Genomic DNA, 23,868 nt, shown 5'->3' with positions numbered 1-23,868 from the left:
CGCTCTAAGGTTCGCTCCCGTATCTTCTCCGTTGGCAGCCCTGGGATACTGTACAACCTAGCCCGGGTCGTCGCCCGTCAGTATCGACAGGACAACGTTTACGGGTATCTATCCGATAACGGACAATCGTGTTCGGAACGCCTCCAGGATAAACGACTTCAATCGCTAGCCACCACTTTTTTATCGACACATTTTGTTCCCATCGGTACTTGACCGCAACTTCGTAGTGACCAACAAGTCCAATAGTCGTGTCAGATATGCGCATCTCAAGTACTGTCCTTTTGACGGCCGTCATGGACCAAAGGTGACTCGCACAAACCAGCACATAGTGACGCGACCCTGTTTCGTAGCGACCAGCATGGACCATGATGGTGACGATTCACGTCAAAGGGCTCTTCCGGGGACCACACTATCAGACGACGTCGAACTTCTCAACCGCAAGGGCTTTTCAGGCACAGTCACGACCACGAGCGCGATGGAACCGACAACCCACTATCGACGACATTCTAGAGGTCATTCTGGGGATGAGGGTTTGGAGTCAATCGACGAAAACGAGAGCGTGCGTGATGAACCCTACGAAGTCGTCGAGCCCCCATCCCCACTGAAGGTTCGCCGATCGAGCGCCGGAGCATCAGCTGCCACGTCGATGCTGCGCCGGTTGACCACCAAAATCAAGCCTATATCTCGGGGTGCGTTCCGATCGACCAAGAGATCGAGGAGACAGGAGTACGCGACCCTGGACGATCGTGAGAATGACCATGGCGCAGTTGTGGATCTATCCTCGTTGGAGGGCATGGGTTGGGAGCTTACGGATCTCTCGAATCCTAACGCGGCTCGTCTGCCGGATGAGGAAACCGAGTATGTCAGTCCAGCCGCCACAAACAGCCGCAAACCGGATTTTCGCTCGTTTGTGGACAAGCGTGCCTCGCTTGGTTACGGTATGAAGAATATTGGCGTTCAGCTCCGGCGCGATCCAACAAGGCTAGCACGGAGAGGCACTGGGGATAGTCGAAGTGCTGCGAGCTCAACACTAGAGCGAAGCAAAACAGTCAAGGACTTCGGCCAAAACCTTGCTCAAGAGAAGAATATGATCGTGGAGGTTGAGGAAGTGGTCGACTTAAGCACTTTTGAAGGCGGACAGCTGGATCACCGCAGGAGCCAGACCTTTGAAAGCATGTCGATGAGGCAGAGTATCATGCCACAAGAAACGAAGAGTTACTTCTTTCCCGAAGATCCCGATATACCGAATTGGAAACCCTGGTCGATGCGAAGCTGGTATATTCTCGCCCTGATGGCACTCGCTGTGGGTTTGGCCGGCTTCCAGGAATTCCTCTGCCAGAAATCGTTCAGGAAAGCTCGGGAGAAAAGTGGTATCCTTGAGTTCAATGCTGTGGCGGACATATCAACATGGGACTTCTTTGCTTGGAAATGTGAGTTGACCACTTTACGAGCCAGTGACTCTGCTCAACGATCCTAGATCTCCCGACCATGATTACGATTGTGTACGCCGTCCTGTTCTCCATCATGGACTTTGACATCCGTCGACTCGAGCCATTCTACCAATTGTCACGACCCCGCGGTGCTTCGGCAGCTGCAAGCCTAAACCTCGACCACTTGACCATGTTTCAATATTTCGTTCCCTTCAAGGCCTTTCGACTCCGACAGTGGGCGCTATTTTTCTCCACGACAGGGAACATCGTCGCATCGATGGTGTCACCTGCATTACAAAACCCCTCAGTCAGATTCGTTACCAATCCTGACGAAAAGTGTTCCGACCGAGGCTGCCCGGGGCCCGACAGCGACGAGAAGCATTATTGGGTTCGCATATCTCCGGTCTGGTCTCGACTACTGTCAGCAAGTTATCTGTTTGTAGCGATTGTGCTTGTCATCCTGTTCCTCCAACTACGCCGCAAGTCCGGGTTACTAAGCGATCCGAAAGGCATAGCCGGCATCGCGTCCATGGCTACCAAGTCGCACATTCTGCAGGACTTCTCTGGATTGGACACTGCACATTCGGGAAAGATCCACAAACGACTCGCCCATCGCCGATACGTCTTGTACAAGTCCTCCATTTGGCAGGGCGAGTGGAGCGCCACAAGCGAACCGCCACAGGACAGCGAGAGGAAGCTTACGAGTCCGCATCCTCTCATGCTCCGGACCGAGGCGGCTCTACCTTTTCTCGCCTTCATGGGATTCTGTCTGATTTCGGTGCCCATCATTACGCTGACAAAGGCCCGGGTTGTACCCAACGCAGCGCCCTGGCTCCCGATCGTTATTGCGACCGCCCTCAAACAGTTCTTCAGCACCTTCGAGGCGGATGTCCGACTCATGGAGCCGTTTTATCAACTTTCAAGAGGCCATGCGAGACCAGAAAACAGCCTGACGCTGGATTACCAGGCGACCGTGTACGGGATCATGCCCTTGAAAGCTCTCTTCAACAAGCATTATCTGCTGACCCTTGTTGGTGTGGCGTCGGTCATGCTGGACATCTTGACGGTGACAGTGTCTTCCTTCTCAGTCAATTCGGAGGACTTCATGCACATCGGAAGCAGCGGCAAAGACAGATCGGATGGGGATGAAACCTTCGTCTCATTCTGGGCGTCACTGATACTCTCCTTAGTCATCCTGGTCTATGTCATCTTTACCACCTGCCTGGTATATCTACGGCGACGACATCCTTTCTTGCCTCGTGAACCATCAACCATCGCGGCAGTGCTAGCGTTTATATACTCGTCCAACATGCTGACGGACTTCATCGACACGGAAAGGCTGAACAACAAGGCCATGGAGACGAGGCTGAAGAATATCGGCAAGAGGTATGCTCTGGGCTGGTTCAAGGGGAGAGACGGCCAGATTCACTGCGCCATCGATGAGGAGCCCATGAGGAGTAAATATGTCCATGGGAAGCCTTACACCATGGCTCAAGCTGTCCCACTTGGGCCTCAAGACACGTTTTATTCTGTATGAGAAGGAATCTGCTCTGGATCATAAGCTGTTTTTTGGGGATATCTTTAGGGTTCGACATATATGGGGAGAAGGCAGAATTATGTGAATGACTTACGGGCATCAGGACATACAGATGGAAATGTAGATAAGACGAATGTTTAGGAGGATTGGCTAGCCAATACGGAGTATTCACTGGTACCTTGTACGTCGGCGCTCGAGGCTGTCGTCGTTGGCGGTGAGGTGCTGTGGTGGTGCCGGCGACCAACTTGTTGGCGACTGGGCATCACTGCAGGTATGTAACCGTCCTGATTTGGAAGCGATAGCATGTGAATAACCGGGAAGGAGCAATCGAGCGAACACGGCGGGGGAACCACGATTGGCGACGATAATCGATTGGTGGTGGGCGACGCAGGCGGGGCAGATGCTCGCGATCATGGCGGGGACTCGCCGTTCGTGGTGCGCGTCTGGCGCAAGCCAATGACGTAGTGTTCAGTCGATGGCAATTGGCATTTCTTCAACAGTCGTAGCTGAGTGACGCCTTCCTCCCTCTCTCCCTTCCGACCTCTGCGTCGTCGCTGCTCCAGTCTTGCCTTCCAAACATGCCTGCGCCAGGCTATGTCTTCCGTGATGGCGGAGCCACACCACCAGCCGAAGAGAATCCCGACTCGGAGTTTCGCCAGAGGATCACGAAGGCCACAAACCCAGTCACTGTCGCGGCAAGTTCCAATGCTCCGCTGGCTCAGAACACAACCACAAGTCATGCGTTAGCAACAGGCGCCCAGGGCGACCATGAGGTCGCAGGTGCTGTGCAGCGAGCCGGTAAGAAGGACACAACCAGCAATCTAGGATGGCAAGCCAACGGTGTGGACACAGATACTTTGGTCGGCGGGCTTCCCAACGAGGAGCTGTGGACGCTAGTTAGGAGGTTCAACAAGGCAAGCAGCGTCCCTTCTTGGCCCCTACACGTGCTAATTACGAGGCCAGCAAATGTACCATGTGAAAGCCATACCCGAACAACCTCCCGGGGGACTGGATCTCAACATCGCAGAAGAGGATGAGTTCTCTCCGGACAAGTTACGGTCAAACATTGAGCGGCTTTATATGACTGTCATCGTCGGATTGATTGCCTTTGGTAAACACATTGCCAGATTGAGGTCGTGGCGGGAACCACGCCGAACCGCTGCCTTTGCCGCCGTCTACTTCACTGCGTGGCTGTTCAATTTCATCGTGCCGACCTTGGTCACCATGATCATCGTCCTCATCACCGTCCCTCAGTCTCGAGAGTTCCTCTTTCCACCTGCACCTCTCGCTCTGGTCAGCCACAAGACGGGCGGTGTGCAGAAACCCAAGGCAGGAGTGTTAGGCAGTCATGATAGTGTCACTGGAGCGCCAGAGAAGCACAAGGGCGAGGCGGTCGAGCAAGAAGCAAGCAACCTGGTTTCCGGGATTGCTTCGGTTGCCATCTCCAGCGCTGCTGGTCGTCACGACCAATCAAGCCCAGATGAACAAGGTGGTAGCAAAACCCTTGATAAGGGAATGCCTGACCCGACCAAGATAGCTACGGCCACGGCCGATGCTTCCTCGGCAGCTCAAGGCAGTGATGCAAACGCTGTACATGACAAGACCAAGCAGCCTATGGAAGAGGCTGTCTGGGGGCAGGTCCGTCCGGTGATGCACGCCCTTGGGGAGGTTTCAGATATGTGGGAGCGTTTCGCCAACGCTTTGTCGCCTACACCGCCCTTCTCGCAGAAAAACCGCCTGCAACTCGGTGCCATCTTTGTGCCCGTCCTGCTGATCTCTCTTGTCACACCCGCACAATGGGTCATGAAGGGTACAACCTTCCTGGTCGGCTTCGGATTCTTCTCGGACCCCTTGATCATGCGCGGCATCCACTGGCTGAACGAGAATATCCCCGACTGGCCGAAATACCTCGAGATCCGGAACACCCTCCTCAGAGGAGTCCCCACCAATGCTCAACTTACCATCACGCTGCTGCGCATTGGCGAGGCAAATCGTGCTCCTCTACCGCCACCACCCAAGTCTCACGAGCCACCGGCAGACAAGCCGGCCGAAATCGACAAGCATGCCATCACGGAAGGCGGCCTGGACGCCTCACATGCTGAGATTGAGGATGTCATCACGGTTGATCAACCCACCGGTACTGAACCTCCTGAACCTCACGACGCGAAGAAGAAAGGCGGTTTCGGGGCTAAGATCCTCGGCGCATTCAAGTCCACCACAGCTGGAGCAGTTGAGACGAAACTCACTACCGACACTGTGAAGGCGACGCTGGGTTCGAAACACGCAGCAGATAAACTGGGTGTCTTGCCCTCTCGGAAGGAACTGAGGAAGAAGCAGCGAGAGGGACCCATCGAGTTCAAAGCGCGGTACAAGGGCCGCAAGGGCGCGGTCTACGTTGACAGCTCGGTCTCGCCGCCTAGTGGCAAGAGACCTGCCTCCCCGTGTGTATACTTTACGACGCACCTCGACGGCGACGAAGTAGTGGAGAGTATGCCTCGCGATCCTGACTGGGCTATCTCCATAGCCGACATTGCGGAAGTCAAGAAGATTGGTGGGTTAGGATGGAAGGGCAAGATTGTGGTCGGATGGGCGACGGACCGAGAAGTCAAAGACGGAATTGAGATTGTGTCCAAGGACGGTGCGAGGTATCGTGCCATGGCGATGAAGGAGCGGGATGAGCTGTTCAACCGTCTCGTGGCAATGGGCCAGCAGATTTGGGCTAGTTATTAGATGGACGCTTTCGACGTTCGTACGTATTTATGTGGGCATTGTTACAAGCGCCTCAAACCGAAATGCAGTACTCAACTACCTACCTAGCAGTACTCAGCACATACTTCCCATACCTGGTGCGCATTATTCCAACGCAACATTGAACGTGAGAACGGCCTCGGGCCTTGCTCGAATCGGACCCTGACTCAATGTCGAACTCAACCTTGATCTCTTTCCCTGTTTCGGTAGGTAATCGAACCCCCCCAACCTATTCGCCTCAGACATTGTGAGCCACCCACCGCCGAACCAGGACCGCAACCCGCCCGCACGTCCAATGGGCCGGCACAAGAATAGGTAGAACGCCGAGGGTCCATACAGATCTGCAAGATCGCCAGTCCCAAAGACAAGAAGAAGGGCTGATTAAAGAAATCACGCACGCTCTTCGTGACGGGGTCGGCGGGACGAGGACGCAGACGAGGATGATCCCGGGAACGTCGCACGTTCGGACCTGGGATTGTGGTGGCGGCACGCTCCTTCTTCCTGGATGCTGCTGCTGCTGCTGCTGCCGCTGCCGAGTCCGGGTTCAACAATTCGTTTGCGCGCGTTCGGGCTGAAGGCCTTGTTGTCTACTAGGTGCTGGAGCAGGCTGTTACATTGGGTTGTTAGGGTGATCCAGTCGAGGGAGGCGTCGGCGATGGTCTGCGCGAGGAAGGGGGCCAACGTGGTGAGAAATGGCACGATCGAGGCGTCGTAAGCGTAAGCTGTGGGTCCTTTTCCGTCTTTCTTGCGATTGGTATTGCTCGCGATGTGCGGTGGTCTTGCCCTTCGTCTTCGCCTTGCTCTCGGTGGTCTCACTGGTGTTGGTATTATCCTTGACTGTGAATGGGACATCCTTGCTCTGGCGCTTCTCTGCCTCGGTCTTGAGAGCATACACTGTACGAAGCATCGTCTCGGTGCCGTCGTAGAGCTTGTCGAAGATGGCCGTCGCCTCCGTCACTTTCAGACCGTCTGGGCTGATTCGCATGGGGTAGGCGTAGCCCGGGCGGTGGAGGGGCACGTCTTCTGGGAACAGACCGCGTCTCATCTGCTCGAACCCGGCGAGCGAAAATTCAGATCGACGAATGTACACTTTGTGGGCCAGGGCAGGGGTGGTCGGAATGGTTCCTATGAAGACGTTGCTCGTCTGCAGGCTCATGGCACGATCTAGGTCCGACCACTCGATCGTCACATAACGCATCTGGTGCATGACGTTGACCATGGTAGCGGCTTGCATGATCGAGAGATGGTTGTTCGCGATTGTAATCCCTGCAGTCTCGATGGCATGCTTGAAGCTCAAGAGTCTTATACCGCAGAGGATGGGGTTATGTTTGGCTAGGAATTCGGGATCCGGGGATGGTGCAATCATGCCCTCCGGTGTCTGCGTGAGCTTACCGCCGTGTGTCTTTTTGATAGCTGCGATGCTCGCCGCATGAGACTTGCGTGCCAGGGCTAGAGCTTGCGGCTTGCTCAGCGCTGCGTCGTCAAGCGCCTTGAACTCGGCCAGGTCTGCTCGACTTCTCAACGGGTTGGCGGTCTTGAGTTTAAGTGTCATTCTGGTCTCACACTTTGAGAGTTCCTTGAATGCTTTCTTCTGGCATGAGCCGAGGATGGAGTTGATGCGCACAACGAGAGACCTTACGAACAGAGCGCAGATCGTGCTGCAGAGTCCTGCGTCGGGATAGTCGACGAACGGTTGGGCCAGGTGCCAGGTCAGCACGTCGCTGGCTTGCGCGCGGCGATGGTACGAAAGCGACTCTGCTGCCTGCACGTCCAGCACTTTCGTGACCTTGTTGGAGCGTTCGCCGCTATAGCACGCAATGTCCTTGGCCTTATTGGCGATGAGAGCGGTCGTAATGACTGCGTCGATGAGAATCTGGCTCAAGAACACGTCCGTCTGCTCCAGTCCATCTGCGTCATCGAACTCGCCCAAAGAGGATCCTTCGTGCATCTCTGCGAGGAATTTCTTGATCGTCGGAACGTTGCGTTGCATGATGGCGGCTTCGTTGGTGGCTCCTCTCGTCTGTTTCGGTTCGTGGCTTTGGCAGAACTTTGCCATGATCATTTCGATGAAATTCAGGAACCCGAAGAACTCTGTGCTATCCTTGGCTTCAGCCCGGATGGACTTCTGTTCCTCAGGAAAGTGGTCTCTCAATTTTCCCCACAGCTTGTTTTCAGATATCCCGAGCGTCTCAGCGATGTGCATTTCTTTCTCTGCAGCAAGCTCAACAGCTGCAGTTGTGAGGATACTGACTGTATCGAGACCAAGCCCCAAGTCACGATACTTCTTCCACAGCTCAGAGACATGCTCTCCGACCTCCTAGAGCTCCTTGAGATAGTCATGCAGAATCACCAGTCTCTCGAGCTGCTGCTCAGACTCATCAATGACCTCGAAAGTCTGCTCGGCCTCTTCCTTGGTATGGTTGCCAGGCGCGTGAACCATGGCCTCGCTGTTGTCATCCTCTTCGACGTCCTCGACCTGCAAGCAGTCGAATCTGTTCGGCGCGGTAGCGATGACAGTGCCAGTCGTGCTTCCTTCCGACGTGGTACTGGGGGATTGCGAGGGTGAGTTTGCAATCAGAGTCTCCAAGCTCTTTTCCAATTCCTTTACAAAATAACTGTGGCTTGAATGGGATGCTTTATTGCCGCTGAGAAGGCCTTGCTGCATTTCTTCGGAGAATAACTTTCGTGTTGCAACAGCTCGCTTGGGGATGGTGACGATACTTGCGGGACTTTGTATACGAGCCGGCTCACCATTTTCCACGATCGACTGTGCCATGTCCGGGATGTGCTTCAATGGAATCTTCAGTGCCTGATTCTGAGGGAGGGACTTTCTGGACCCGCATCGGAAGGAAGCTTGTAACCGCACTGTTTCGCAGTCACCAAGAGCCATGACAGGAACGCAGAGGTGTCAGTCTTGTAGCACCAATATTGGCGGCGGTGGCTCTCAGTCAGCATTTTGAGAGCGACCGAGTAGGCTTTGGCTGCTTTGCGTGGCTCGACTCTGGACTGGGCAAGACACCTCAAGAGAGGATTTGGGTTCGAGATGATGTTGTAAAGCACAGAGAACATCCAGAACAGAGTCAAATCGGGCCCCGTGGCACACAAATCGACCGACAGCAGTTACAGCGTTCCATCCCTTGCCGTGTGGGTGTGGCAACGTGCGATTCAACGACTTGTCTGGCCACGACGCTGACACAATCGCCTTCGTTCACTGGAAAAGCGGATCCACGGAAGACGTGGTTGAGTCCGCGCTCAGCGGAGTATGCCTGATCCCTAGACGGTCAGTAAAATCTCCATCTCGTATTGGTCGTTGGGGAAGAACGAAAAGCACAAGCTTGGATGAGGTTGGGCTTCAACGTGCAAAGGATATGCTAGTCTCTGGATAGATCTAATGTACAGGGTGCTGTAAGACCAGACACGGATTTACAAGACTTCGCAAGACAGCACGTCGCTCACGAAGCAAACAGACTGTCTCCCTCACAATGGTTGCGCATCGATATTCGTTGCCGTGTATAGTCCTTTGAACGAACAAGAACGGGCAAGGGACTGACCTATGCGTACTCCTTTGTCACGTTTTCACACCATTCGAATAGCTTGCTTGCCTGGCCATTCTCCTTGGTCGCCTCATGAGTGAGATCCGCACGCACTGACGCTCTGCGTCCCCATGGGATGATGTATTGGCCCTGGTCCTCCTCGAGCGTCAATTCAGGTGCCAGACCAGAGAAGATCTCGGTGTATGCGCCATATATGGCCGGGTACAGGAGTAACTTCTGCAGGAGCCAGACTGCAATGTGGCCATACTGGTCGCCTGTGTGACGTTGCAGCTCGGATGCAAGGTTGCCAGGATTATAGCACTATTGATGTACGTCAGCTCACAGCCAATAGAATGATCCAGTACGAACGCTGATTCGTAGCGACGCAGGCAGAGAGAGGCACAGGGCTTCACTCACATTGTGTATTACTCCGTCCCTTGTTCCGTATCGCTTTCCGAACTCGGTCGCAAAGAAGTAGTTTGCAGCTTTGCTGACACCATATGCCAACCTGTTGTCGCTTTTGTCGTCCAGGGTGTCTTCGCCCTTTTTATCCTTCTTCCACGCTAAACCGCCCTTGGGACTTTGCAAGTCGACGGCGAGACTTCCCGCCCAGCTGACCCTCACAGTACCCTTCGGTTCCTGCTCCGCCGTACGTTGGAGGATTGGCAATAGCAGCTTGGTGAAGAGAAAAGGTCCGAGAATATTGGTCTGATAGGTTAGATCCATGCCTTGCGAGCCTTTCGACCCTTTGGGCGGCACCATGACGCCGGCGTTGTTATCCAGCCAATGTAGCTTGTCTTCTCGGGACAGGAAGTCTTCGGCGCTGGCTTTGATTGTCGTCAAATCTGACAGGTTCAGGTGCAGGTATTCGAGTTTGCCCTGTGATTCGGGATGTTCCTTCTTGATCGCCTCGATAGCGGCCAGTGCCTTGGATTCAGTCCTGGCGGCAACATAGACTTTGGCGTTGTGGCCGTAGAGGATCCTGGCCACCTGGTAGCCGACGCCAGCATTGCTGCCGGTAATCAAGTATACCTTTCCAGTCTGATCAGGAAGATTCTTCTCGGTGAGTGATGGAGCGGGTAGGCCAAAAGACTGGCTCCAGAGTGCACGGAGCTTGTAGAACATTGTTGCACGAGTCGAGGCGGGTGCCCAATGCTAGGAATTGCGCTCGGGGTCTGAATGCTGATTGTGCTGTGCAGAAGTCGCAAGTATGACAGGAAACTGACAGTCCTCCGTCTTCAAAGTCGAGAGGCAGTGGCAGAAGATATACGAAATGCTGCTCGGCGCCGAACAGTCATGCTGTCCACAACAGCGATTCCATAACCAGCTGTTATGCACGTCACGGAGATAGAAATGCAACCTGGAACCAGCCCCAGGCCTATACATCCACTGCGCGATGCACCAGGCGGACCATGATCGTTTGAAAGAGGAAAAAAGCGATGAAAAGGGAGATGTCAATCGTGTTTTGCAAAGGCAGCTCCTGCTGCAGTAGCAAGAGTCGGAGATAAATCAGCCAATCAACATAGACTTGTCAGTATCGTGCATTAGTTCTGAGCTTGTTTCCGAGCTGTAGCCAGTGCTAGTGGCATCGGAGTGGCTGGGGAGCTCATGCAGCCCCCGGTGATTAGTTTAGCGCTCGCAGGTGCCGACGGTGATTCTCCGTCTAATGCCAGGCCGATGGAGCTGATTGTCAGATTGCCCTTCACCATTAGGACACTTGAAAAGCATCTCCCTGGAACCGAAATCCTGCTGCCTGTTTACTAAGAGGATCCCGCGACCCAAAATTGCAGGTCAACACTCCAAGAAACCCACTCCTCGGCTTAGACCCCTCGCTCGTAGACGGCTGTAACACGTCCGTGACCGGCCGAAACCGGACGTCTCGACGAACACGAAAGCCGGCTGTGACAAGACGTGCTCCTGAGGAGTACGAAGACTTGCTTAGATGTTGTGCGGAAACAGTGACAGCCACCGAGAGACTCGGTAGCAGACGTATCAAGCCACTACCAGAGTCTCTCCGACATCGACCAACGCTATCTCGTCTCCCCATTTCAACCCGGCCTCGTCCGCGGCCATCTTCCAGTGCTTCGCCGGCGTGCGAACATCCTCATAGTACTGTGATAGACCTCCACGGACCGTCCCCCAATGCATGCCGACTGATTTCTTGCTCCGCACGTCCTGATGGATCCGGATTGAGTCCCACGAGTTGGCATGGACATTGGACATGAAGTTTCTGGGCGAGCACAATCCTATCGGTAAGAGTGCCAGGTCAAATGGTCCCAACAGCTCACCGACCTGTTTGAACGTCGGGCAGACGGGCTGGGCGTCCTCTTCCTCTCGCGACAGGTCATTGGCGTGGATCGATCGATACGCTGTATCCCCTGCGAAGTACACATTTTTGCGTGATCCCTGCAGGTCGCGAATGGCGTAGGAGCACCATAGGTCATGGTCTCGATCCCAGATACTGCGCGACGAGAAGTGCTGTGTCGGGGTACACGTGATTTGGACCTTGCCGACGTTTTCGACGTGCACGTCAACGCCGTCCCACCAGTCGAGTTCCGTGATGGAGGACGGGTCAATGCCCAGTGCGTTCAGCCAGCGCGAGTTGTGCAGCCCCACCAGGAAATGAACCTTGGACTCTCTCCTGGCCCAAATTAATTTGAGCGACTCCGCATCCGCATGGTCGTAGTGGTTGTGGCTGATGACGACGATGTCGACTTCCACGGCATCCAGCAGCTCCGGTAGAGTGCAAGGGGTGGGCGTGTATCGCTTGGGCCCGAACCAGGACACTGGGGATGTTCGTTCCGAGAAAACTGGGTCGCACAGGATATTGATGCCTCGCGTAGCGCCCTCGGGTTTAGACGTCTGCATAAGGAAGCTGGCATGTCCGATCCAGGTCACCTTGAACCCGGAGTCTGTGTTCAAGAAGTCGACGTTCCGCACGGGGACGAGCTCTTCGCGGGTGTCAGGAACTGGCGCGAATGCCGGGCGACCCTTGCCAAAGCGCACCTTTAGAAGATTCGCAAGGCTGTGGTGGCCGGGATCGTGCGAAGGCCACGGGTTCTTGAACCCCGTCGGAGGACTGCCAACATGATGGTCCTTGGGCGCGTCAGGGAGCAGAGAAGGACGTCTGTTGACCGAGACCATACTGGCAGTGCAATTGGAGATCAAACACCTGGACCGAGTACCGGTTTTGATCATTTAATGACGGCAGCCTGACATGTACCAAAGACCTGAATGCGACGGGGAATTTACGATGAATCATCGGGATTGTATTGCGCCGCTGTAGGGCGCCACCAACACCAGCCCTCCACCCTCCGTTGACTACCTCTGCCCATGACCACGACTTCCTGCGTCCATTTCTTTCCTGCAAGATAAACATAGAACAAGCTTGAGACGACTGTGAGCCTTTAAAAAGTCCAGCCAGATACGGTTTTCAGTCTGTGGGACGCCCAACCCCCGCATCGAACGATCATGCGTCGAGGTCTGTTGCAGCGCGGGCTATTTATGAGACCAGAACAGCCCTCGTCGTCAATTGACCTCTGAAGAAAATAGACCTTCGTCCGATCACTATTAGGACGAGCCCTCCCAACGGACCGACGACCTCAAAATGGTTCCTCCGCTCATCACTCTGGAAGAACACTTCTTCTCCACCGCCATGCTCACAGGCTCAACAAGCTCCTATTCCGAACAGCTGAAACACGTCCCCGGTCTATCTGAGAAGCTCGCCGACCTAGGTGACCTGCGCCTCGAGTCCATGGAAGCAGGCAAGGTATCTCTCCAGATCATTTCCCACGCTCCCGGCCCAATGTCCGCAGCCCGATGTCGAGCCGCGAACGATCAACTTGCCGAAGCTGTCAAGAACAACCCTGACCGGTTCGTCGGATTTGCTGTCCTCCCCGTCTCGGACCCGGCAGCCTGCCCTGGTGAGTTGTGTCGCTGTATCAAGGAACTCGGCTTCGTCGGCGCGTTAATCGACAACCACGCCATCAAAGACGGCAGCGCCTCGCCCGTATACTATGACAACTCGGAATACTTCCCCTTGTGGCAGGCGGCCCAGCACCTCGACGTGCCAATCTACCTCCACCCGACCTGGCCGACCGACTCGATGCTCGATCTGCTCTACACAGGGCCAGACATCCCGCTCGCAGCCTCGAAATCCATCTCCTCGTCCGGCTTCGGCTGGCACTCCGACGTGGCGACGCACATCCTGCGACTATTCGCGGCAGGGCTCTTCGACCGCCTTCCCCGCTTGAAGGTCATCATCGGCCACATGGGCGAGATGCTCCCTTTCATGCTCGAGCGCGTCTACCAGCTCTCGCCGCGCTGGGGGCCCCGCCAACGGCCGTTCAAGCAAGTCTGGGATGAGAACGTGTGGATCACGACGAGTGGCGACTGGAGCATCAACCCCATGGCTTGTATCCTGCGGAACACCCGCGTGGACCGCGTGCTGTATAGCGTGGACTACCCGTTCGCGCGGAACGAGGACGGCTTGAAATTCATGCACGAGCTGGAGGCCAGCGGACTGGTCACGCCGGATCAATTGGAAATGATTGCCTATCGGAATGCCGAGAAGCTGTTGGGTGTCAAGCACAAAAGGCGGTGGGGTTGAGTGGAGAGCGAGGCTGTTCTTCCCGTTGGAATCATGCAACTCCCGAGTCTATGTACCGGGGTTCCACGCCATCATGGACAGCGAAGAGGTGGAACCACCTATGCTACCCGGCTGATGCCCATCGGTGTGGCTTGCTCGGGTTACTCCCTGCCTGAGAACACACCAGACCATCATGAGGATCCCGACCTGAACAAAGAGACGAAAGCAGGACTTTCAGGGCTGTGTATGCTCAAGTGACCGCCTGCCCTCAAGGCATTGCACATTGCCACTGTCGGCGTGGTGCGTTCGCCGTCAGTTCTCGTAATCGACAATCTCGTATGCTATTACATGCAACCAGAATGCAATTGCCTGGGACCTGGGCGCAAGACGATGAATGGGGGGCTTCCCCAGTTCCGTACTTAGAAGAAAGTGGCGGAAAAGTAGAACGTGTCCAACATGGAAAATTGGTTTAAGACATAGCGACAGCTGCTACAATGCTCACCACATAGTTATACACGGTACGGAGTACAGAGTAGAGAGGATGGAATCTCGCCGCACGAGGCGAACAACAGCTTGCAGGAGTAGCGAACACGAAATGACATGTTCAGTACGCCGTAGTGTGGGTTGTATCATGAGAGGGTGGTAGATATTTTATTTCCAAATATCCCAGATCGTACTGTATGTGGCTCAAATGGCGGCTCTCACCTACTAGGAGACTCAAATACTTGCCCAACCTGGTTGTCCTCTCACGGCTGTACGCCGTCACATTACCCCGTTACCCGGTTGCCAGCAAAATCGTACGCAAGCCATCCAACTCCGGCGCTGGAAATCAGATACGGCACAATTTCATCGACTCATTGCTTCCGCTCATCGCCGCCGTCCCAGTTTTCTCATTGGGGCTCCCCCACCGCCAAACTCTGCGGGATCTACCGTCCGATACCCGCTCCTTCCGCTAGGTTTCCTAGGTGGCCGCCTCTCGGGGGAATGCTCCTCAATGACCTCGACGATATCATCGCCCACGGTACTAGGCGGATCGACGTGTTCTTCCACGATGACTGTTTCTTCTTCTCTCACGATCCGTTCCCTCCGTGGGGAGCTTGCTGCGGATATCACGCGGCTGGCGCTCCGAGATGTGCGAGAAGCGCTCCGTGAAGGACGTCGGCGGTGCGAATGACGGATGATTTTCTCCTCGACCACTTGGCCGTTCCCGCCGCCACGTAGACGAAACAGCGATAGTATAATGTAGAGGATCAAGATGAAGCCGGTGATCGAGCCAACAACGATTCCCACCAGTGCCCCAGGTTGGGGACCGGAGTTTAGGCCTGCGTAGGTGGTCGGGATAGCAAGGATCTGGACCTGGCGCTTAGAGAGCTCGTGGGAGGAGATCTCGATGGAGGGTGTGCGGGGGGCGAGGAAGACGGGTTGAACCAGATTGCGGCGGGAGGGTGAGGAGAGGAGGCTCTGTTTTGTGAATTGGACGGCCTCGCGGAGGATGAGGGCGAAAAGGGACGCGACGGGTGTTTTCGATATCAGGGTGGTATCTTTGGAGCTTGACAGGGCGGTGAATGTTGAGGATACGGACCGTGAGAAGGATCGCACGTGTTGGCCAGAAGAGCTGATGCTCCTGGGAGCTATTGCTGGCGCCATTGGGAAATACGAGATGGACGACGTGCCCTCACAGAAGGAGAGAGATGTTGTTGTTGACACGAGCGTACTCCTATTCTCGAACAGGTCGGTCTTTTCGGGTGCTTTGCCTTTTCTCTCTTCTCGCTTGCTTTGCTGCCCAAATGCACGGGCAGCTGCGCTGTCTTCTTAGAGGTGGATAGGTGCGTGGTGCGGGGTCCAGTCGAGGCTCACCGGAAGGTCTGCTGAGCGAGTAGAACTGACTTCGAAGAGAGGAAGGAAAGTGCGTGCGACAACGAGCGACGACGAAAGAGAATGTACCAGACGCAACAGAACACCCAGTGAAAGGCTCTGACAGAAGGAGAGGGAAGAGTGAACTGAGAAAGTGGTGAGAGTGTCCTGGGTGACGGTGCTGGCGGTGGTTGCGAGTCAGGAAATGTCCAGATCCCAGCCACCAGTGAGCGTCATGGGCCGGACCGCGAGGCTCCACTTAAAAGCTCTAGGGGGCATCCCAGCACCAATCGGCGCGCAGGACACACTTGTAGGCTCGCCACGGTCATAAAAATGCTGGTGGTTGGAGTCTGACGATTGAAATCTCATTCCTTGCTCTCAAATTGACAATTTCGTCACCGACCAGCTTAAGCTCAGTCTGCTTCATTCAACGTGTCTGACGCGCCGTAAGAAGGCGAAGTGCACTGATGCCCGGAAAATGTGCTCCCACGAAATGCCATCTGTCATGCTGGCAGCTGCCGTTCAACATCTTCCCTGCAAGGTCGCGGTGACTAACACGGCTCTCTGCCTCAGAAATACCAAGTCTACATGTACGGAGTACAGGAACGACCGCTACGCCGGCATGTGCTCGCTAACCACAAATGATTCCCAATGCAGTCCTCAAAAGTCGTCGGGGTCGCCCAAGTCCCACTTCCTCGTCGTCAATTTGCGCTGCTTCTTGACGGGCACAGGCTCCTCGTGAATATTCGACGCCGACACCCGCGTCACACTCGAACTCCTCAATGACAGCTTTCGCGGGGACACATCGCATACATTGAGATCGTCTTCGCTCTTCTTTGCCTTGATCGTCGCGTCACTGTCTCGTGCCGAGGCCCTTAGCGAAGCCAGGAACGGGTTTGTGGCAACGTTGATGTTGGCAGACTCCTGCAGGACCAGGCCTTTCACGGGCGACTTGGATCCAGCACTTCCTCGAAACTTCTTTGTTGGACTCTTATGCTGCAGCTCTTGCTCAAGGGCTCGTAGCTGGGCTCGGAGGCGCTCGTTTTCGTGTTGTAGCTGTTCCAGCTGTCCAGTGGCGGTGGCATCTTCGTAAATGGTCAAGTTGGCTGTTTTCTCCATAAGCTCGAGTTTGCCGTCCACGAATTCCTCGCTTTTAACTCTCTCTTGCTCCCATGCTGTCCTCCATCTTTCTCTCTCCTCGTCGAGCCGCTCCTCCATCTCTCTCCAGCATTCCTCGCGGATCTCTTGCTCCATCACCTGTGCCTTCTCTGTCGCTGCCTGCAGCTTCAACTCGGCTTCGGTGCGCTTGATTTCTTCCTCGGCGAGCCTGACAACAAGCAGATCGCATTCCTCCGCTAGTCTTGCAGCTTCGTGAGTGGCCTGTTCCAATTCTTTCGCTGCGAAGTAAGGATTAACAGCGTCGTGTGGAGTCGTGCGGCCACTGGGCAACGCTTTGCCTTGACCTCCACCGGCTAATATTGTGCTGGTCACACTAGGTACTCTGGGCACCGTCACCTCTCTTGCCATGGCCGAGTATCGCAGGATCTGGCTCGTGGCGTTGAAGTCTCCTTGAGGATCTGCTGTGACGATCATAACACCCTTCTGTGGTTGACGATATGCCGAACCGTGATTGGCAGACGGGAAAGAGTTCGAAAATAACAGCTCCGTAAGTTTACACTGGCGGAATGGCACAATGGGCTTGCTGCCTTCTTGCTGGCAGTCGTTCATGACTTGCAGACATTGGCCCAGATACATCAGGCTTTCGTTGATTTTTCCGGCTTCGGCCAGAGTTGAGCCTGTAGTTTTGGCATTTCGAGCACGCTCAGAGCCAGCGAGATCGCAGATCGTCATAGTGCCACCAGTCCACAAAAAGGAATGAGCCATCACATATCCACTGTACTGTGGCCTGCTTCGCCTCTTGACTTCGACGCAGAAGAAGCCATGGCTCCTGGAGCTCACACTGTTGCTGCCAGTCCCTGCCACTCTTCTTTCAGTCAAGCCGGTTTCGAGGACCATCATCGCTTCATCATAGCTCCCGCACACAATTTTGCGAAGACCTGCCACGACTTTGACGTCCGGAGACATCTCAGTGTTCTTGAACAACAGTGGGCGACGCATCAAGCCTTTCTGTAATGCTGCCCCTTGCCTGGTTGCCGTCATGGGGGCATTCGGCAAAGAAGGATTCGAGAGGAGGTCAAAGATACGATCGTTGTACACCTCGTACATTGAGACGAGTACCACATATTCGGCTTGCTGATCGATGTCGGCGGCAAATGATGTTACATCAGGATGTTGTGGGAGAGTGGACGGTGGAGGTAGCGGTGGCCTTCGAGTAGAATGACCCATGGATTCCTTCACAAGCATGAGTTTAGCAGGTGACTTTTTCAAGTTTCTCAAGCGGTTCATGAAAGGGACTTTGGATGGAGGCCGCCATGGTTCCTTCTCGAACGAAGGATCTTGCTCGGTCCCACACGAAAGCATCAGCACTGTCGACGCCGTGGAGTGATTGGAGACCGATGTCACCGAAGGACGTGCCGTCCTACTTGAAGGGGAAACGGGGAATGAGCCGGGAAGCTCGTGGGTGCTACTGCGTACCATGGGTGTTTGGGCTCTTGACATAGGTGTCTGAGCTCGGGACAGTCTCGCTCGGTCGCCATCTCCATACATTGATTCGAGGAAGGTCGTGGCGGACAAGATATGGGCTTCTGAGGGGTCAGATGCCTGAAGGGAGGACAGAAGGGCGGTATCCGTGGGCAGATCTGGATGATGAGGACGCCGAATGTGCTCTCCAATGGATCTGAAGAGGACGTCGAGGGTCATCTGCGTCAGTCCTCGTTCGGACTTTGATCCGAGAATTGTATGGCTCTATCTTGCTCGTCAGCTATTGCTGGAGGCACATTTGGTTGCATATACTTTTCCGCTCCCCGTGACCCCCAATGTCGCGACTAGACCGTCTCTGCCCGTTTGAAGCAAGCTCCTGATTGTGTCTGCTGCACCTGTCTCATCGAATATGTCGAGCTGTCTAGCCTCCTGCCGAAAGATCTTTGTAAATCCAAATCTTTCAATCGCTCGCTTTCTCGAATCATTGGGCGGCTGCAAAGTGATATGCGTGGAAGAAGGGTCGTTTATGGCATCGGTTTGCTCAGTCGGCGAGCTCGGAGGTTCGACAATGAGCCATGGTTCTGTCGCTTGCCTGGGTAAAGCTGGTTGAATCGGAGGCCTCAAGCGAAGGTAGACTTGGAAGAGCGAAGCTTGCGGCGCCATCTTGTTGGAGGTATCCATGGTGCAAAGACAGGAGGATCCAAGCATGAGATTATTGATTCTTGGAGAGGTCAACTTGACGGTCAACGCAAGGCGGGCAGTGCGGTCAAGTGTACCTAGGTAATTAGAAGTGACTCGGAGTCTCTCGGGATTTTGTGGCGTTTGTTGTTGGCCGCCTAAAACGGAAAGGGCGAGTCGCGCTTATTGCTACAGCAGCAAGAGCAGCAGCCGCTCCGCTACGGCCACGCATATCCTTCTCAAGCGCATTTACGTGCCAGAGGTCAAAGTGATCTTCCAAAAGTCTCTTGCTAATCTTCATTGACGATGTGTGACAGAAAGGTCATTTGTGTTCATCAGACGTTACGCGTATCGCTGCTTACATGAATAATGATGAAAAGCATACCTTCACCGAACGAAGGCAGGATACTCCGAACCCACGAACGAATCTTCGTACAGCACCCTTTCTGGGCGATTTCTTATGCGAAAAAGCTGCTGCATGCGAATGCTTCAACTTTGACAGGCTTCACGGGCTGGAGGAGCACAAGAGCCCCGGTCACTAACCGTACGGGGTGCGAGATACGATCATCGATAGCGAAGCTCGTTTGAAGCTCTGGCTCGAATGTCTGGTCGATGAACGCTTGAGGTCTGATCAACAAAACAACCTCTGGCAGAACACGCCTACGAGTGGTTGAATTCAGACAAAGAGGTACGAGTTGGCAAGGGGCGGGTGCAGGGAATGAATGCAAAAACTGCGATGCTTGGTCACCATTCGGCCGACACCTAAGTGACACACACGACACAGTACATAGGTGAGGTGAAACACCGTGGACGATGAATGCGTCAGCCAAGGCCTGACTCGGACTCAAAAGAGCCCGAACCACGGCGACTGACAAAGAAAGCTGTCGACGGCCTTTACCTTCCAGTACCTTCCAGACCTTCTCACTGGGTGCTCACGAGGGGCGGTCATGCCTTACCTAATCCCGTCCTTCATGCCCACCAGCTAGGCGCTGATAGAGGCCGTCACCCCGAGTTCATGTGAACTGTAGACGAGTCGCCTTGCCCTGGGCGCAGGTGGGATGACCACCTGTCCCATCAGCAAATAGGATGAGTGAAGGCCGAAGCGCGAATATGACTAAACTCGTACCTCGTCACCCCAAAACTTTATTGCGTCCGTGAATGGTAAACGGCCTGGTTACATAATGGAGTGAAGCACATGTAGCGCATGAAGGGAATCGCTCCTGCAAACAACAGCAATTTCTATGCTCGCTCTTTGAGCTGCTAATCTATATAAAGAAGCCCGCCTTGAACCAGACCAGAAACCAATACATCACCCCAACGTACGTGCATAAAACTTCTATTCACCGAAGCGGATTGGGCATATCTCAATTCTATCTCTGCAACACCACTCTCAAATCTCTCTAAACCTGGGCCTTAGGAACATCTCCAAAATGTCTCAAAGGATCATAACTGTGTTCGGCGCAACAGGCAACCAAGGTGGGAGCACAGCCAGTGCGATTTTCAACAACTCCAACTTGGCTTCCAAGTACAAAGTCCGGGCCATCACTCGGGACCCCTCCAAGCCAGCGGCACAAGCTCTTGCATCAAAGGGAGCTGAGCTTGCCCAAGCCGACATCAACGACATCGAGAGCGTCAAGGCGGCTGTGGCAGGTGCCTACGGTGTTTTCGCGGTCACCAATTACTGGGAAACCCAGGACAAGAACGCCGAAATCAAGCAAGGGAAGAATGTCGTTGACGCGTGCAAGGCAGAGGGCGTGAAACATCTCATCTGGTCAACATTGCCGCACACGGGCAAATTAACCAACGGCGAGCTAAGCAAGATTGAGCACTTCGAGTCAAAGGCTGAGGTTGCCGAGTACGCTGAGCAGGTCAAAGGTGACATGCTCGTCTCGTACTTTATGCCAGGCTACTTCATGTCGAACTTGACAAAACAATTCAAGCCGGACGACTCGGGGATCCCCACATTGAGTTTGCCATGGAACGCAAAGACTACGTGGGTGCCTATGCTCGATATTCAGAAGGATACCGGGTTGTTCACCATGGGTCTCCTCGAGGCTGGTACAGCTGCGAACGGTGTCTACGTCCAAGGTGTCAGCGAATGGCTTCACCCACAAGAATTCGTTGATCAACTCGCGACGGTCAACGGCAAGGATATCAGATTCCAGGAGGTGCCAGCTAGTGTTGAGTCGATAGCCAAGATCGGCAACAAGGTCGCAGAAGAACTTCAGGAGAACATGCTCCTCATCCGAGACTGGAGCTACTATGGCAAGGGCGCTGAGAAGAGTCAGGCCGAGAGCGACAAGTTCCTGCTCCCAGGCTCGAAAAAGGTCACATGGAAGGAGTTTGCTGAGAATAACCAGTGGCCATTTTGAAGGAAGATACAGTCGTGCATAGGCGGGCCGCGATCGCCAATGGAGCTGCAATCATCAGAGAGTGCACTCCTCACAACATGTAGTAGCTTAAGTGACTTCAGTCTCGACGAAGCAGATAACAATGAATAAAGACACCTCAGTCACGACTTTGCCATCACGCACCATTTGTTCTCGTCCCTCCTCACACAATGTGCCTTGCATCTGCGCACCCAGGTGCTGCGCTTCCCGCCACGTTAATTTGTCACCATCCACTAAAACGACGTCGACGAATCACAGTCCGCGGCTGGCTGGCGTCGGGTCTTATTCGCCGGCCACAAGCCAAATCCATCTCGCTTAGTTAGGCCATTCAAGCCATCGCAGCCAGAAACGAGCTGATGCGTTAGTTTGGCTGCTAACAGGTCGTTCAATTTGAGCTCTTCCTGCCCCCTTCTATGCGCTCTAAAAAGAAGCTTCTTGCGTCCAAGATGTCATCCGTCCAGAGCTCAACCCACCCTGGTGACGGGCTCGTCCTTCCTAGCCGCATCACAGAAAGCTTGGGTCTCAATCCGACTGCCCATCATGGACCCAAGCGCCCACGAGACAGTAGATGAGAGAGGGGAAGCCAGTCATGCATCGGCATCAACACCACCACAACCTCAAACAGCACCTGCAGGCACGCATGACGGTGTAGGGCAGCTTTCTCAGCAGCAGCGCGAGACGCGTGCAACTCATCGAACAACTCAGACTGCTCCGCAATCAGTTGAGCCTACCTTTTTCGGAGAAATTGCAGGGACAGGTAAGCCCAGGCCAGAACCCCTGCATCCTTGGTTAATCCGTAATGACAACTTGCAGATGGCCCTTCTCCGTATGAGTCGTTGCATTTGCGCGTGACCAGGGCGTATGAGAGACATACGTACCAGTACTGGTTCGTGGCCACACTGTCAAATTCCCTGCTCTTTGTCCAGATCGTCATTGCGGCCAGTCTTACTGTACTGGGTGCATTCAATGATCGCAGAGCTCGGACTGCAACAATCTTCCTCGGTGCTTCCAACACAGTGATCGCTGGTCTCTTGACTTACTTCAAGAGCCGCAATCAACCCAACCGGGCCAGACAGTTCCGCAACGATCTCGCCGCAGTCGTCGACCAGCTCAACGATACGGAGGCGAATTTCAGAAACCCCAACTGGCAGGGTGATGAGTCTGCAGAGTTGCAGAAGATCAGAGACGCCTACAAGCAGGCCCGGCTCGACGCTCAAGCGAACTACCCCGACCTCTGGGTAAAGGGGACGAGTCCGTATAATCCTAATTATACGCCGCCACTCGACACGGATCCAATAACAGGTGTCTCGGGGCTCCCGTCGCAACTCCATCGTCATCGTGGGCAGGTCTTTTCACCACCAGGTCCGTCAGCTCCACAGGGGTGAAGACCTAGATGAAGCTTATCGATGAAGGTTCGGAGATTCGAGGTTGCTTCACTTAACACGGACTGGAACGGACTGCACAAGACCCTGCTGGACTGGACCTTGGACATACAATATCGCAGATATCCTACTCTCCTCGCTTTAACTACTCCGAAACGCGCTCCGCCGCGCATACCGCGGACTGTTCATGGCACGATATGGGAATGGGGAAGACACTTGCATCAACAACTCTTAACCTCGTCACTTCCAGCACGCGACAATGACTGTCCACCACTTTTCCCATCGGGGAAATCCCCATCGGGTAATCCAAACTAAGACCTAAGTCCGCAATACGCTAATCAAGTTCTTCGTCGGTCGCGTCTGCCACCGGAACATGGGTTTCTGGTGGAACCTCATGTGGAACGAGAGGCTTCCCGGCCTCGGTTCCGAGTAATATCGACGCCGCTCTCCTGAGGTTCTCCCCGACTTCCGGATCCGACGATCGCCTTGGTGCCGTGTTTCTCCAGCTCGGCCCGATCGCCTATGCCCGACAGCTTGAAAATTTCATTACATTTCACTCCACCTTCGCAGCCCCAGCAGCCAGCGAGTGGACAGAAAGGGTGGAAGGTGGAGGGGTGGGTGGGGGGTCGGAAGGGGGGAAAGGAAAGGATGTCGCAAACTGGAAACCCCCAGATCCAGTAGAGTGATACTCAAATCGGAGGAGACGTGAGCCCTTCCGTGGTGCAAGAGTCTGACTACAGTAATCAGGCGACCTGCTCATCCTGCTTAGATTCCGGCGGTACCATGGGTGACAAGTACTTCGTAGTAAACGGATTGTGTAGTGGGTCAGTTGGCGGTCGTTTTTGGTCATGCTACTGGTGATGCGGGTAGGTCAGGGTGAGGACCACTCGCCGGATCACGTGAAATCGAGCTCAAAAGGTGGTACCCGTGGGAGATGTATCGAATGCAACGGGCTCATAGATTCCAAAACTGTACCCATGCTGCTTGCGCCCCCTTTCCTAGAGGGATGTGGCATATATGGGCTTTGAGGTCCCGTGTTGGTCGCGCATCCACTTCTATAGGACTGTCCCAGATACACTACGGACTGTTCATTGACACGTGTTGGAATGGCGTTTACTACAGATATG

General features: G+C 54.5%; 11 protein-coding genes across 11 annotated transcripts; 5 read left to right on the top strand and 6 right to left on the bottom strand.

Annotated features, from left to right (window-relative positions):
- Positions 1 to 358: 358 nt before the first annotated feature.
- Positions 359 to 2,967, top strand: A1O7_07929 (uncharacterized protein; the record flags this gene model as incomplete). Its single annotated transcript, XM_007761925.1, has 2 exons — positions 359 to 1,430; positions 1,478 to 2,967. The coding sequence occupies 2 exons, from the start codon at positions 359 to 361 to the stop codon at positions 2,965 to 2,967; spliced, it is 2,562 nt and encodes an 853-aa protein (XP_007760115.1).
- A 578-nt stretch (positions 2,968 to 3,545) lies between these two features.
- On the top strand, positions 3,546 to 5,697 carry A1O7_07928 (uncharacterized protein; the record flags this gene model as incomplete). The annotated part of the gene is made up of 2 exons (XM_007761924.1): positions 3,546 to 3,863; positions 3,931 to 5,697. 2 exons carry the CDS (start codon positions 3,546 to 3,548, stop codon positions 5,695 to 5,697), a joined length of 2,085 nt encoding a protein of 694 aa, XP_007760114.1.
- A 628-nt stretch (positions 5,698 to 6,325) lies between these two features.
- On the bottom strand, positions 6,326 to 7,918 carry A1O7_07927 (uncharacterized protein; the record flags this gene model as incomplete). The annotated part of the gene is made up of 1 exon (XM_007761923.1): positions 6,326 to 7,918. One exon carries the CDS (start codon positions 7,916 to 7,918, stop codon positions 6,326 to 6,328), a length of 1,593 nt encoding a protein of 530 aa, XP_007760113.1.
- Positions 7,919 to 8,032: 114 nt separating this feature from the next.
- On the bottom strand, positions 8,033 to 8,605 carry A1O7_07926 (uncharacterized protein; the record flags this gene model as incomplete). The annotated part of the gene is made up of 1 exon (XM_007761922.1): positions 8,033 to 8,605. The coding sequence occupies one exon, from the start codon at positions 8,603 to 8,605 to the stop codon at positions 8,033 to 8,035; it is 573 nt and encodes a 190-aa protein (XP_007760112.1).
- Positions 8,606 to 9,266: 661 nt separating this feature from the next.
- A1O7_07925 (uncharacterized protein) lies at positions 9,267 to 10,373 on the bottom strand (the record flags this gene model as incomplete). The annotated part of the gene is made up of 2 exons (XM_007761921.1): positions 9,267 to 9,569; positions 9,666 to 10,373. The coding sequence occupies 2 exons, from the start codon at positions 10,371 to 10,373 to the stop codon at positions 9,267 to 9,269; spliced, it is 1,011 nt and encodes a 336-aa protein (XP_007760111.1).
- Positions 10,374 to 11,240: 867 nt separating this feature from the next.
- On the bottom strand, positions 11,241 to 12,392 carry A1O7_07924 (uncharacterized protein; the record flags this gene model as incomplete). The annotated part of the gene is made up of 1 exon (XM_007761920.1): positions 11,241 to 12,392. The coding sequence occupies one exon, from the start codon at positions 12,390 to 12,392 to the stop codon at positions 11,241 to 11,243; it is 1,152 nt and encodes a 383-aa protein (XP_007760110.1).
- A 463-nt stretch (positions 12,393 to 12,855) lies between these two features.
- On the top strand, positions 12,856 to 13,857 carry A1O7_07923 (uncharacterized protein; the record flags this gene model as incomplete). Its single annotated transcript, XM_007761919.1, has 1 exon — positions 12,856 to 13,857. One exon carries the CDS (start codon positions 12,856 to 12,858, stop codon positions 13,855 to 13,857), a length of 1,002 nt encoding a protein of 333 aa, XP_007760109.1.
- An 846-nt stretch (positions 13,858 to 14,703) lies between these two features.
- On the bottom strand, positions 14,704 to 15,483 carry A1O7_07922 (uncharacterized protein; the record flags this gene model as incomplete). Its single annotated transcript, XM_007761918.1, has 1 exon — positions 14,704 to 15,483. One exon carries the CDS (start codon positions 15,481 to 15,483, stop codon positions 14,704 to 14,706), a length of 780 nt encoding a protein of 259 aa, XP_007760108.1.
- An 867-nt stretch (positions 15,484 to 16,350) lies between these two features.
- Positions 16,351 to 18,972, bottom strand: A1O7_07921 (uncharacterized protein; the record flags this gene model as incomplete). Its single annotated transcript, XM_007761917.1, has 2 exons — positions 16,351 to 18,555; positions 18,604 to 18,972. 2 exons carry the CDS (start codon positions 18,970 to 18,972, stop codon positions 16,351 to 16,353), a joined length of 2,574 nt encoding a protein of 857 aa, XP_007760107.1.
- Positions 18,973 to 20,399: 1,427 nt separating this feature from the next.
- On the top strand, positions 20,400 to 21,341 carry A1O7_07920 (uncharacterized protein; the record flags this gene model as incomplete). Its single annotated transcript, XM_007761916.1, has 1 exon — positions 20,400 to 21,341. One exon carries the CDS (start codon positions 20,400 to 20,402, stop codon positions 21,339 to 21,341), a length of 942 nt encoding a protein of 313 aa, XP_007760106.1.
- Positions 21,342 to 21,899: 558 nt separating this feature from the next.
- A1O7_07919 (uncharacterized protein) lies at positions 21,900 to 22,744 on the top strand (the record flags this gene model as incomplete). The annotated part of the gene is made up of 2 exons (XM_007761915.1): positions 21,900 to 22,116; positions 22,173 to 22,744. 2 exons carry the CDS (start codon positions 21,900 to 21,902, stop codon positions 22,742 to 22,744), a joined length of 789 nt encoding a protein of 262 aa, XP_007760105.1.
- Between the last annotated feature and the right edge of the window lie 1,124 nt (positions 22,745 to 23,868).

This window comes from Cladophialophora yegresii (assembly GCF_000585515.1).
Source record: "Cladophialophora yegresii CBS 114405 chromosome Unknown aczIN-supercont1.5, whole genome shotgun sequence".
NCBI lineage: Eukaryota > Fungi > Ascomycota > Eurotiomycetes > Chaetothyriales > Herpotrichiellaceae > Cladophialophora > Cladophialophora yegresii.
The sequence above is the reverse complement of the archived record's forward strand: the minus strand, read 5'-3'. Positions and strand labels throughout refer to the sequence as shown.